We start from the raw sequence: 14671 nt of genomic DNA on the forward strand, positions 1-14671 counted from the left end.
CAGACTGGACGAATGAACCCATGTCACGTATGATGCGAAACTATGAGGGAATGTGTGTGTGTGTGACTGAGGCGTCGGCCTAACTGGTCGAAGGACCGAGAATGCGAGAAAGTGCGACAAAATGGTACCTCCTTTCTTCTTTCCTTTTTCTCAAGGCACGTCCCCTCTACCCTGTCTAATGCTCAAACTGCATGATTACAAGATTCTAACGCAGACCCGTGAATGCCCTTTACTGTGTAATGCACTAAATAGCCTTTCTTGAATACACTGCCACCCTCTCTGTTGCACGTGTACTATTTAGCCTGCCGTTGCGCTCTCTCTCTCTCTCTCTCTCTCTCTCTCTCTCTCTCTCTCTCTCTCTCTCTCTCTCTCTCTCTCTCTCTCTCTCTCTCCCTTTATTTTTGCACTCCCACTCTTCCGAGTGATTAGCCCCGAAATTGGCAGACTACCACCCCTAGCACACCACCTAATTGGCTTCAAATACCGTCAGTATTTGCACAAAAACGTGTCTTTAATACAATCACCCTGAGGCCGCGTCATTACCTCTCCTTTTCCGCTAGAAGTCAATGAACCGAGGTTGGGCCGTAAGGGAAAGGACAGGTAAGACGACAGAGGTTCCCTAATCTGGCCCGAAATAAGGGAACTACATGTCGACGGCTCCTATGGTATAAAACAAGGACCTCAGAATACGCGACCCTCCCCTCCCCGAATTGTCGCAATACCCAAACCAGAAAAATGATCACCCCTGTTACACCCCCCTGTATCAGCCGCCCAAAAACTGGAATTATGAAACTACCCCTCATTTCCGGTTGTGAGAGATGGGTCGATTTATGCCCTTACCACAAGTTTCCTATGTCCCTGGTTGTTCCCCATAAAACCCCTGTCCCTCCTAATTAAGTAATCGGGCTGTAAAAGGTTACGTAGGATCCAGAGTGATGTTTTACAAGGTTAACAGACTAGTCCAAGGTAAAGAAATCATCGAAATGAACCCCGTAGTAGTTGAAAGGCAGGATGCATCGATAGAAAGGAAATGTTTAGCCATGTTCGTCTCTCAGCAAAATACCTGTGTAGTACTATGTTGACGACTCACAGTACCCTTTGTAAATGTAAAACTCTAGAGAACGGCATATCTTTGCCAGGTTCGTCTCACGAAGGTGGGTCACTATCAGATGAACTGTCGTGACTGTAATAAATAATTGTAAAGGAAAGTCATAGTAAATCCAACAGGCCCGTCACCGGTCATTCATACGCCAGTTGTGAACACTAATATAACGGGCATTTTCATTCTTTGCCTGGAGCTGGGAGAGAAATAGACTTTTTAATTATCTTCATCTGCAAATTCTCTAAAGACTGTCTTTTCAAACTTGTTTAAGGGTACTGCTGTTGGAGGAGAGAAGGACCGGATGTGGGAGCACGAGGCCTGACTGCAGACTAAGGAACACCTGCGACATTAGCCAAGGCGAGACCACGACAGAAAAGAGCTGCAGGACGAGGCACTGTTTTCGACAACATGAGAAGAAAGGGTCGACCTGATGCCCCTGCTCGATGTCCAGTGTCTGTCGACAAGTCCCCGCTCTCTGAATTCGGTCACACGCCCGCCTGTTTGAAGTCTCTCGTTCCCCTAGTTTGTTCCTAATTTGGCCTTGCTCCATCCCCCTTTTCCTCTGACCTACCCTATGGACTGTTTTGTACGCTCTTCTTCCATCTGAACTTTCTGACAATCACCTCAAAGGACACAGGGCGAAAAGGACCTTTCCGACCAGAAACGCGAGGAAAGGGTCGTGCCCTGCAACGCAGAACTTAGAACAGAGCTGGACTTGTAGCTCCACCGCCGGTGCTCAACAGCGCCAACGAAAGGCAACAAAGAATGATAAGAACTCGTTAAACTTCGAACATTTGACATCCCCAATCGCCGTTTCTGCTAGACCTCATTTCTCTCCCAGCCGCCATTGTATTGATCATGCTCCAATCCGAACCTGATATATATGTAATAACCTGCCAGTATGAAATATGCCTGCTGCTCTCGCTACAGAATCGTTTTTGTATTACATTCCTATGACTTTCCTGCTAAACAAATTGATCAAAGTTTATCAAATAGGCCCACCTCCTAAAAACTAGAAATGTTAAAATGTATTGTTTACAACTCTTTTCCTCTAGGGTTCCTACCGTTTCCTTTCTCATGCCCACCACAATAGAACCGAGTAGAAAATGAACCAGCAAGATGTCTTGAATATGTTAAAGGGAGGACTGTTGAAAATTAGTACGTTTTGGTGAACATTATCTGCGCCATCTTGCCTCTTTCCCTGATGCCACACTTTTGTCGTGCGCGCCCGCCATTTTTTTTAAGATGCCCCGATCAGAGCGAACCCTTTTGCATGCTGCTGGCCCCTGACATAGCCCTTCGCCTTCACTAAGTCTGCACGCTGACCACCCCCTGCTTGCACCTGCCTTGAGTCATAAACCCCTCTTCGGCGCTGCTCTGCCCCAGGCCCTCATCCTGCTCCCAGCGCGACACCACCCTGCTTCCCTTTCATGATCTCCGGCCCTTAGATGCAAACCCCCTTTTTTCCCCGTGTGCCCGTTTTGTCTTCCCCGTTCCCAGGCCGACACCCAGCTCTGCCGATACCATCCCTTGCCCCTCCCCGTACAATAGAAAGCTTCCCCCATCAAAGGATCCCCGGGTTGATCCAAGCCCCCACTCCATGAGATCCGATCAAACCCCCACATTCCGTGAATCGGCGGAATATCCAGCTGCGTGATACTCATCACCTGTTGTGACTAGGGTGGGGACTTCGACTGTAAATGTGTGTGGGAACGGGCTCAAAGGGAGTTCCGGGAATGTCTTTTTCATACATCAAAGCTTTAACATGAATGTGTAATGTACAATAAAGTCATAAACTTGTGTATAAGAGGCCAGGCCTCAGGGATGCAGTTAGAGCACCTCAGAACGATACCTTCTGTCCGTTTCGTTGTGTTCTCCTCCGGAGAGAATAAAAACCTTGTTTCCTGCCTTCCAGTCTCCAGCGCCTGCCTCTTCAATAGTTTAACTTCTTTGTGGGTTCAAGAGGCGACACCGCCGGGCAATACTTAAGGATCTTATATTCTGGTTGGTAGTGCCCCCCAATTAGTTTCAACACTAGCACACCCTAAACTACAACTCTAGCAAGGGATCAGTAGGCAAACATATAGTGTAGGTAAGTGCACCACTTACACCTCACTAGAAAAGCATGTCGACTCAGGAGGACTCTACTGAGACTCCCCTGGTCAGTGTTGACCCTCCACAGGTCACTTCAAGATATGCAGCTCTCAGTTTCCATGAGATGAGACAGATCTGTGTCTCCAGGAAACTGAAGCAGGGGTCTAACCCCACCACTTCCTTTCTGATAGGTCTCTTAGAGACATATGATGCCAGAAAGCTTTCTCAGTTACATGAGAACATGCCAGCCTTAGAGGGAACCTCTGGGGATCCAGATCTCCACAACACTGATTCAGCAGTTGAGGAGGAGGATCAGGAGGTACTCTCTGGGGATGAGGTAGACAAGGGTCTTGAGGTAGTCAGAAGGCTAACTAGGACCAACTTAGACTTACTTGGGCTAGGATCTGGGGGCCCCCCAGTACTAACCCGAAGTGGGCCTAACCTTGGAGTTAGGAGAGATAGATCTCTTTCTAGGGACTCCAATAGATCTCTGCACTCTAATGCCTCTTCTCAGGGGAGAAGGAATCCTCCACAGAGGAGATTTACTTCCCCTCAGAGGAAGGAGCATGAGGCTAGGATGAGACAAGCTGAACTGAGGATTGAAAGGGAAGAAATTGCCCTGGCCAAAGAGAAGCTTGCCCTGGCAAGAGAGCAGCAGATGAGTGGGCTAGCTCCCACTGGTGGCAGCAATCTCCCAAGAGATAGAGAGAAGGGTTTAGATACTAAACACCTGACAAAAATAGTGCCCCCCTTTAAGCAAGGGGATGACATCCAGAAATGGATGGCTGCTTTGGAGAGGGCCTGCACTGTGCAGGGCATTCCCCAGAGTCAGTGGGCAGCTATACTGTGGCTCTCCTTTGATGGTAAAGGTAGAGATAAGCTCCTCACTACTAGAGTTGAGGATGCTAACAATTACCAGGTCCTGAAAAATGCACTGGTTGATGGGTTTGGTTTAACCACTGAGCAGTACAGGTTGCTGTTCAGAGACACCCAGAAAACTCAGTCTCAGGACTGGTCTGACTTTGTTGATTGTGCCACTAAGGCTTTGGAAGGCTGGCTACTGGGTAGCAAGGTTACTGACTTCACAGGATTATATAATCTTATTATGAGAGAGCAAGTCTTAAATAATTGTCAGAACCAGTTATTACACCAGCACCTGGTAGACTCTGATCTGACCTCTCCACAAGAATTGGGTAAGAGGGCAGACAAGTGGGTCAGAACCAGGATTAGGCCCAAGAACCAAGGTGGGGACCAGAAAAAGGAATCAACCAAGCCTCAAGAGAAGGGTGGGAATAAATCTCCAGATCAAACCACATCAGGGCCCCAAAAATCCTCTGAGGGGGGTGGGTCCCAGAATCCTTCCAACAACCAGAAGAAACCTTATTGTTATCCCTGTAAACAGGTGGGTCATTTAAAAACTGACAGCAGTTGCCCCAAGAATAACAATAAGGAAAACATACCCCCAAGTAACATTCCCAAACCTCCTGTTACTACTAGTAGTAATCCCCCAGGTGGTGGGAGTGCCCCCAAGAATTTGGGTGCATTTACTTTGGGAGTTCCTGGGGACTCTGGCCTAACCAGGTCCCCAAACTTAGATACTCTTGTCTGTGAGACTGGCATGGGGTTTGCCAACTTCACCACTTGTCCCAACACTTTGGGCAAGTACAGACAGGAGCCCCTCATCAATGGTATAAAAGTTGAGGCCTATAGAGATACAGGGGCTAGCATCACTATGGTGACTGAGAGTCTAGTCCCATCAAGGCAACTTTTACCTGGTGCCACATACCAGGTGACCAATATTGATGGAGTACAGAGAGATCATCCCATGGCAGTGGTCAATCTCAGCTGGGGAGGTGTCACTGGCCACAAGAGAGTGGCAGTGTCACCAAACTTGCCTGTAGATTGCCTACTGGGGAATGATTTAGAGCTCTCAGCCTGGGCTGAAGTAGAGCAAGAAACCCATTCTAGAATGGTAAACATCCATGGTAAGGTTAGTGGGGCAGTGGTAGCCACAGCCCCAGTCCAAGATATCCTCCCTGAACAGGTCAGGAGGGTTGTGCCAGTCACAACCCAATCTCAGACAACTTCCTTCCCAGAACAGGTTGTCAAGGCTGTAATGGTAACAGCCCACACCCAAACTGAGCCCCCTCCTGAAAAGGTTGGGAGAGTTGTGATGGCCACAGCTCAAACTCAGACAGATGACAGTGTTGTGAAGCCTGAAACTATGGATCACTCCACTCAGACAGAGAGTATTGAGGAGGAAGAGAAATCTCCCTCCCACCAGACTTTAGGAAAGGATCAGCCTCCTCAGGGAACTGATCTGACCCCTTGTGAAGAAACTGCCACCGAGGTAGTCAGGCCTAGCCTGGCAGAACCCCTGATGTCAGTGGACCCTTCCAAGGTGGGACCCAGTCTGGAGCAGGTAACCTGCCCCTCTCTACCCTGCCTCAGTCAGCCCAGGGCTGTAGAGGTCAGGGAGGCCAGTGTTGGACCCCAAAGGGCCCCCTGTCCAAAAGAATTTCCCAATCAGCAGATTAAGGGCACTGAAGCTAGTAGTCCTAGCCAAGTGAAAATAAAACATACTCCTGAGGGATCCCCCTTAAAATTAGTTAGGGACCTCCCACAGATGGACACTGTTGGGCACAGCCAGACTTGGGACCTGAGGGCCCCAGACCTGACCTGTCCCTCCAGTAAGCCAAACAGAGGGACCCACCCTCCAGCTGTAGGTAGCCAGAGGTTGACCCTGAGAGCCCAAAACAACTCAGTCTTGGAAAGAAAGGCCTATATGGTGGAAAATGATTGGAGGAAGCTGAGCCCAAAATTAGTGGAGCCTCACTTCAGTACTCCATTTCAGCACCAGCCTTTTTCTTTGACAAAACACACCACAGGTAGAGATTCCCTATGGTGGAGACCCTCAGACACCCTTAGGGTGAGGGATTGCTTAGTGGACCATGACATAGGGGGTAACCATGCCAGTGCTGGTACTTCCTTAAATGGCCACTTAGGCAATATAGGCTTACCTGGACAAGGATAGCCTTATCTCCTTTCGTTTGGGGGGGGTTATGTAGGAAGGTTGACCCCTGACTATGGTTGCCCCCAACTTTTTGCCTGGTGTTTTGCTGGTTTTCTGACTTAGTTGACCTGAGGCCCTGCTGTTCAGGACCTCAGGCCCACTGCTCTCTCTGTAAAATGGATTCCATGTACCTTAGGTACATATCTAAATTGGATACTGAGCCACCTTATCAGTCCCTGTACAGTGTACCCTAGGTACCCAGGGCATAGGTGTACCCAGGGCCTACCAGGGGCTGCAGCATGTATTATGCCACCCCTGGCTGGCCATCCAAAACTGACACAACTGGCTGCACGACAGCTGGGGCAAGGTGGTGTACTCACCCTTTGCTTTAGATATAGTATACCTATATCTAACCCTAAAATGGACACACAGATCTCCTATCAGTCACTCCTATGGCAGGCCTTAACAATCCTGAAGGCAGAGTGCTTGGAATCGTGTGAGATGGTGCTCTGGCATGAGCTGAGCCTGTCTGCGGCTTTCGGGATCCATCCCTTAGCCGTTTCCATGATATCGCATACCATATACTCTTAAGTGCATTATAATCCTCGCGGTTATGTGCCAACTCTGGTATCGCTTTATCAAAACATGTCGAGTAAGGTGTCATACGAATTGGAATACTAACCCCTCGCCAATTCTGGCGACGGGGTTAGCATTCCACCCTTCTAGAGGGACACGACATGCCTGTAACCTATAACCCGGTTAAAAGTCAGACAGAGCCTTAGCATCCACAAAATGGATGCTGCCACCGAGACACAAGTCTGCCCTCCTGCTGCTGGGAGTCCTCCCAGAGCAGGAGATAAGGACAAAGGGTTTCCTGCCAGGGGCGGTGCCAGCACCGTCCCAGACAGGGTTTTGTGTATTGTAGGTAGGCAGGGCTTTAGAGGAAGGTGACTGCACGTGGCACCCCGGTGCTCACTGTGCATAGGCTGGCTGGAACCAGTTCCAGGGTCACTCCAGACCCTGTGCTGGGGAAAAGCCCGCCAAGGAAGTGGGTGTAACCACCCCCCTCCTAGTCCCACCCATAGGGCAGGACTTAGTCGCGTGCCAGCCCCTTTTTACAGGATAAAGGTAGAGACTGGCCCCCTTCCAAATCAGATCATCTTTGAATCCTGAAACTACTTTCTGCGAAAGGAACTCAAGACTTCTTCCTAAGATTTCTCCCTTGTGACTAAGGAGTAGTCACCCTGCATCCGCAGGCACCATCCAAGAACACTGCGGTCTGCTGTAAGTCCTTCCTCCGGAATCCGACTGCCCAGCTCGACGAGAACCGGCTTCCCTGGCACCTCTGACCTCTACCCACCTCTACAGCCCAGCTGAGAACCGTGGGTGCGACGAGACCTCAAGGGACCGGCCATCTGCAAGACTGCACGACTTCTTTCCAGCAAGCCCGCCGAGTAATCTACTGGTGAGTGCTTTGGGGTCCGAGAAGCCCCGACTCTGAGCAGCTCCAGCTCCGAAGTGCAGCCCCCCAGCATCTCCACGATCTGCGTGGGGCCCTTCTGCTTTCCGCTGCTCACCGCGTTGTTTGGCTACTAGCCCGTTGGCTTGTGGCCTTCCTGACGACGCCCGACGACATTTCTGCTGCTGGTCTGGTTGCTCCAGACTGGCCCTTGCTCCCTTCCAGAAGAGGAGCACCCTGGACCCTCCTGGTCCACTCAAGACGCCATTTTGAGTCCACCGCGTGGGCTTGAATTAGCCAAGGCTTGTTGCCCAATCCTGGGTAACTTCGACGCCAACGACTTCATCCTTCGTGGGACAGCTCGCACCTCCATCCTGGTCGCCGACAACGCCTCCTGGTCCGAGAGACTGCAGAGCCCAGCAGTGCCCACTCACCTGACTGCGGTGACTTCGCCCGGTGCCATCCTGGTGCCCACTTAATCACTGGCTAGTGATTCAAGAACTTGGTCCCCTCTGCTTTCAGGTTTTTCTTCTTCCTTGATCCAGGCTTGGATCCATCGAACTTTCCTTCACTGGTCGCCTGCCAGCAACTTCTTCCTTCCAGGCTCCTGGTCCGGCAACGAGATCCCCGACGTCTTTTCAGACCTATGCAGCTGCAGCCCCTGGGCTAGGTAACTTCGGCACTCCGGTGTCCCAGCATAGCCTCACTATCCAAGGGTCAGGATCCACTGTCGTTTTCTCCCTACCAGGTCGGGTTCGCCCGTGAACACTAACTTTGTGAATTCTAGCTTCCATAGACTTTGTCCCGCATCCCGCGTGAGAGTGCACACTCTGCACCCGAGTCCCCTAGGCCTCCTAGTAGTAATCTAACGATTCCCTAGTCCAGTCCTAGCGATTCCAAAGCCTATTAGAACTGTTACTTACCTGCTAGTAATTCGCATTCCACTTTTAGCGTATATGGTTTTTCGTGCCCCTCGGGCATTTGTGTAACGTGCTAACTTAAAAGTATTTTCGTAAGAGTTTTGTTGTGTGCTTAGCTCCCTGTCTCATAGAGAGCCAGGGTAGTCTTGTTATAAATAAATACACTGTTTATTTTCATAACAACTTGTGTGGTGTCCTTTCACTGGGTGTTCAAGGGGTAATGTGATGGTAAAACAGCTGGCTTAACACGCCCTCTAGAGTCTTAGCCTTAGACTGCTCGTATCCATGCTACTAGGATAGCTGGTCTATAAGGTTGACTTACAACCAATCATCAATAAGGGTTGTTTGGACTGATATATAGTGATCACTAGAATAGTGAGCACTGCACATCAGGCCAACTTCTCACAATTAGGAACTGCATGGACCATAAATCCTAGCGACGGAGTGTAACGCCCACTGGACACCTGATTAATTAAATAGTGAATGCAGTTCCTTCTCATGCCTAATGTGATGTCAGCGGCGCAACCCTTTGATAAAGTTCAAGGAAATCGAACGAAACATGTTAGGACTGCCGGCTGCTTCGAAATAAAGGAATGTAAGCTTTGTCGTGGTGTGCGGCTATTTCCTTTCCTTGCCTTGGGAAGGTGGTTGGTGGATATATATATATATATATATATATATATATATCAAAAGAATCCTGACCGCCTCTCGCTGCGGTCATGAACGGGCGCAGACCTCCTCTCCTCTTCTCAGATGAATTTAGTCAAATATCAAAACGCCATCACACCAATGAAGTGTCAGCAGTGCAGAATTTTATTTTCTGTTAGTATCAGAACGAGTGCCCTCCCTGACGCGTTTCGCTCCGCAAACAAAGCTTGATCATCATGTGATCAAGGCAGGGAAACGCGTTGTGATGGCGGCTGGTGGTGTATCCAAATAAAATTAAATAGCACCAAACCTGGGCCTATGCTCGTCTTTTGTGGTTCTGGAGAAACTGCTGTGCGAGGTTCGTGGCATATATATATATATATATATATATATATATATATATATATATATATATATATATATATATATATATATACAAACCAAAAAGCCCCTGCTTAGAGACGCCACACGCACGGAGCTTGCATCCTCCTTTATTGTTGTACTGCAGAAAACATCAGGGTCCCCAACTGAATCCTCGATAAACCGCCTTACGCGTTTCAGACAAACCATGTCCTTGATCACAGGCATGACATCGGGAGAAAAGCAGCTCATTAAAGGAACACCTTACATCCACTTTCATATCCACTTTTTCTAATGTCAGGTATTGTCCTTTTTAGATTTCACTGAAACAATGCATGCAAAATCTTTCAACTGTAAAGATCTATGTGTAAACTACTGTTCACATGTTTCTATTTCTGCGGGAGTGATTCCACCTTTATTCTTCTGATGTTGTTACAATCAGTATCATTCAGCTTAGTAATGGAAACACTTGTTTTTCATTGTCTAGTTCTTGCTGCGCAAACTAAAATCCTAACGATAAATACACAAGAGTAGGTTCTGCATATTTTTTATACATTAAATATAGAATTACCTAGCATTTAAAATCACATAAGGAAGTGTATTCACAAAATCTATTCACAAAATATCAATGCCATTAATTCTGGCCTTACTTTAATCTGTTCTGTCTCTCAGATGCACATCCTTTTTAGACAGTTTAGTTCTTTAGATAAAATCTGTTCACGTATTTCTATATATACAGGGTAAAGTCCAATGCCTAATTTGATTTTTTTTTAAATTGCAGAGAAAGGCGTTGTTTTTTAAGAAATCTGCTATGGGTTCTGCTGAATATCAGGCTGTCTATATTTGTATTCTACTCCATGGCGTTTTGGTCCCTCACCTTGCATTTCCTGTCTTCTTTAACTCTTGCAGTGTTGAGGTCACCACCTATCAGACAGCACACTGAGCACAGCTGTCTGGCTTTGTTAAAGACATCTTTGGGACTTTCAGAAAGGAATGCATTCTGCCTGTTGCTTGCTATTAGCTTTGTGGTTCGTAACTCACATTTTCTGCTTTTCCATTTGTTGGCTTTATTTGCTTTAGGCTGTGCAGCTTGAATTCGTACCTCCCCATGCTAAATCCGTATTTACAGTATTCTTCCACAAACGTATTTTCTGTAATAAATAGGCCTTCAATCTTGTTCTTATTTTGTCACTTTGCTGAACATTCAAAGCCCGCGGTCAAATGACAAGCTGCGTTTTCCTAGGAGCCTGGTGTTTCTTTTGCTTTCGGCTGACTTCAAAGTGAAAGCGTTTATAGAAAAGCGTAATGCATGTTACTTTCCCCATGGAGCCAGCTGGTGCTCTTTTAAAAATATTTTATTTTAGATGTAGCCATCTAAAAAGGTATCTCGTTCTTCAGCTGCACAAAACATTTGCACTTTTTTGCAAGATTCCTCCTCTTTGGTGAGCCCATTTCATTTGTGAAACTGCCTTTTTAGGAACAAAGTACAAAACCGCATTTTAGTCTTAGTGACAGCCCAGCAGATGGTGATCTTGGGCAATTTACCCTGTATATGGGCCATTCACTGTCCAGCACAAGATAATATCTTTTCACAGGGAAGGGCTAGCCACATTGTAACACAATTTAACAATGCCTTGTTTTCACTTTGCTGGGTAAAGCATATGCTTCATTTATGACATCTGTGGCAAGTCATTTTGGAGTTGGATAAGTTTAAAGGAACTTTTTTTGAAAGCTTTTGTGTTTATGTTTAGCTACACAATATTTATGTATCCCGTCTGCAACTGTGCCTTTTTTGCAACTAATATATTACTGTAAATAACCGATTTCTCAATTGTCCTTGAAGGCACTAGGGTCATGATTTCAATGGTGCAGAATGTCCAGTAGCACAGAGGCCAAAAGCTCTAGGAAACCCACTAAACACCGATTATTGCTATATTTTACTACTAAACAAGCAGTCACAAGGGCAATTACCTTGCAGGCACTAGGGTAATGATTTGAATGGTGTAGCAGGTACAGTGGAACAGGGGCCTTAAGGTCTAAGAAACCCACTGAACGCCGATTATTGCTATATTTTACTACTAAACAAGCAGTCACAAGTACAGTTACCTTGCAGGCACTAGGGTCATGATTTGAACAGTGCAGCAGCTGCAGTAGCACAGAGCAAAAGCTCTAGGAACCCCACTGAACACCGAGTATTGCTCTATTTGACTACTAAACAAGCAGTGAAGTGCATTTACCTGGCAGGCACTAGGGTCATTATTTCAATGGTGCAGCAGGCGCAGTGGCATAGGAGTCAAAGGGTCTAGCAAACCCACTGAACACCAATTATTGCTATATTTTACTACTAAACAAGCATTGACAAGTACAGTTACCTTGCAGGCGCTAGTGCCATTAATTGAATGGTGCAGCAGGTGCAATGGCACAGGGGTCAAAAGCTCTAGGAAACCCATTGAACACCGATTATTGCTCTATTTTATTACTACACAAGCAGTCACAAGTGCAGTCACCTTGCGGGCATTAGGGTCATAATTTGAATGGTGAACCCATCTATGCAAAGCTACTGCCAATGCTGTCAGCTTAAGCAAATAAACTCTAAATAAATGTCGTAGGCATGATTAACCTCAATAGATCTTAGTAAAAGGATCAGACCTAAAGAAATATTAAAAGAGGCATTTATAGGCAGGGCAAGATGAAAAGTAGGAGTGTAACTTAATATAGGCGAAATGTACATGCAATGGACTTCAGCGCACATGCATAAATTTAAGCCAATTTTACAGTTTTCTCGTTGTTGCTGTATTTATGACTGCACCCTCTTCAGGAGGTCTTTTTTAGTTTTTTTTGTAACCATTGTACCCAAAGTAACACAGAGCCTACATCATCACTGTAATAAAAACGGTAACCTATTGGACTTTTGTGTCTACCTACAAGCTATGTTACATTAAGCGTATTTATATGGTACAACTTCGCAGTTTCTGTATGGTCCTAAAATGTTTCGGAATCTGAACACACTACCACCTTGGCAAGGGCATTCTCCATTCTATAACATTAGCACTTCAGCCATTGAAACACTGAATAAATACTTATAACTTACCATATGGCATGCCATACCAAACATTGACAAAGGCAATAGGTCTCGCCTATGCAAGATCTATTGGCTTTTTAAAAAATGTTGGCTATTGTATACAGAAGCGCTAGCTTCAGTTCAGCATAACTGAAAATAAAGAAAAAGTGCTATGAAGCAGACAACGCTGGCTGTGTCATACAGCTTTTTAAAATTTCTTTCAGCCATTTGCAACAAGCTAAAAACATTAGCAAAGCCAATAAATGTCACATAGGCAAGATCTATTGGCTTTGCCAAGTTCTTGTTTTCATTCCTCCCACTTTTTCTGTCACTGTTTTTGATCTTGCCTCCTTCTACCACCCTCTTTTGCGTTTCTTTAAGAGGTCAAAGTCCTAGAATAACAAGCATAGGCAAAGGTTGCACTTTTAATTATAGTAGGTCTCGCTCTGACTGCCGAGGAAGCACAGGTTATTCAGAGGTATATGGATACACATTCTGAGCATCCAGCTTATTAAGTGGGGAAAACAAGCATTGGCAAGGCCAACAAGTTTGGCCTCCACAAGATCTATTGGCTTTGTCAATGTGTTTGTTAGATATGTTGCACTGTGGCATAGGCTGCTGTGTAACACGTCTTAAACTAAAGAAAATATTAGTGCTATGATGCAGCCAGCTTTGACTGTGTCATTTTCTTTACTTTCAGCCATGTTACAAAACAGCACAATCTTGTTAAGGCATAGTTCGGCTAACTAAACACATCTAACTGAAACACTATTTTCTTATTATTAAAAACGCTTTCAGAATTTTGCCTAATTATTATCACATAGCTAAATATTGTTTCTTATTCTAGAGTTCTGGAACTCATCACTCAACACGCAGGAATTGAAGCCTAATCAAGAAAAGGCTCCACGACCAGATGTCCCAGTCCTTGACCTCTCCAACTGCTCCACCCCAGAGTTGCTGGACAGTAATCCTGTCTCCATCCTGAAGACTCGTAGCCCCCTGGAGCTTAACTGCCTGACAGCAAATGGGGCACTCCGCTTCTTCAACCCACTCTTTCTGGAGGAGGGTGTGACTGAGAGCCGCCTCAAGCGTGGACGGTTCAAAAAGAGTATAACTGTGCGTGTGTCAACAGAGAATTCTAGCCCACTCTCACCTCCTCCCAACCCTCCACCCCCAATCCCAGCAGAGGCCCTACACAAGCAAAAGCCTGGCACAGTGCTAGTCACAAAGCAGCTCAGTGTGGACGAGGAGTATAAGCAGCCCAAGATGTCACTACGTTCGCGTCTTAGGAAGAAACTTAGCAAAGGGAGCTTTGATATTGGTCTCAAAGGAGTATCTATGCTTGCACCAACACAAGAAGAAGAGGACTACCAGGTGCCCCGGTCTGGGCAAACTGAACAGGTCCAGAAGTTAGCCCCCACTGAAGGACTCATGGTGAGCAATGATGTTAAATCTATGGATCCTGAATCCATGAACCCTTCTAGGAACTCAGACATAGAAACACTGGACTTTGATAGCAAGCGGCTCCCGTCCCTCACAGAGCTGGACAGCAGCTCCCTCAGCAGTCTGGATGAGGTGGAAATGGATGGGCACCATAAACACTCCTCACCTCAGCTGCAGCGCAAGAGCACAATAACATCGAGTCGGCGGACCAAGACACCCTTTCGGGCTGTCAGCGAGGTCTTCCTCTCATTCTTGCCACCGGAGAAGAAGGTTCTGAGTGTAGTGGAGGAACTTGCCCAGGACAGGAGGACAGCCTTTGGCAATATGGTGCAGGATTTCTTGACACTGGTGAGGAGTAGGCAGAAGGTGCCACAGCCCTGCAAGGCAACACTTCAGATGGTACGACAGTTTATGTCGCAGATGAAGAACTGCCTTCTAGATGGATCAGAGCTAAATTTGAATCTCCAGACCATGCTCCCTGAAGAAGACCAAGGTGAGTAGAAACATAGCAATGTAATGTTAGTTGGACATTCACTACAGAGTCGGCTTAAACAGATTCTAACTGAATGCA

General features: G+C 46.7%; 1 protein-coding gene across 2 annotated transcripts in view; it reads left to right on the forward strand.

Annotated features, from left to right (window-relative positions):
* The window catches only part of RIN1 (Ras and Rab interactor 1), a 131789-nt gene that overhangs the window by 102029 nt on the left and 15089 nt on the right, over window positions 1-14671 (forward strand). For both annotated transcript variants that reach the window (XM_078660818.1, XM_078660819.1), the window contains one exon: window positions 13505-14593. In XM_078660818.1, the coding sequence (XP_078516944.1) occupies window positions 13505-14593 (1089 nt within the window). The remainder of the gene's footprint in view (window positions 1-13504; window positions 14594-14671) is intronic.

Source organism: Lissotriton helveticus, chromosome 9 (genome assembly GCF_964261635.1).
Source record: "Lissotriton helveticus chromosome 9, aLisHel1.1, whole genome shotgun sequence".
Lineage (NCBI taxonomy): Eukaryota > Metazoa > Chordata > Amphibia > Caudata > Salamandridae > Lissotriton > Lissotriton helveticus.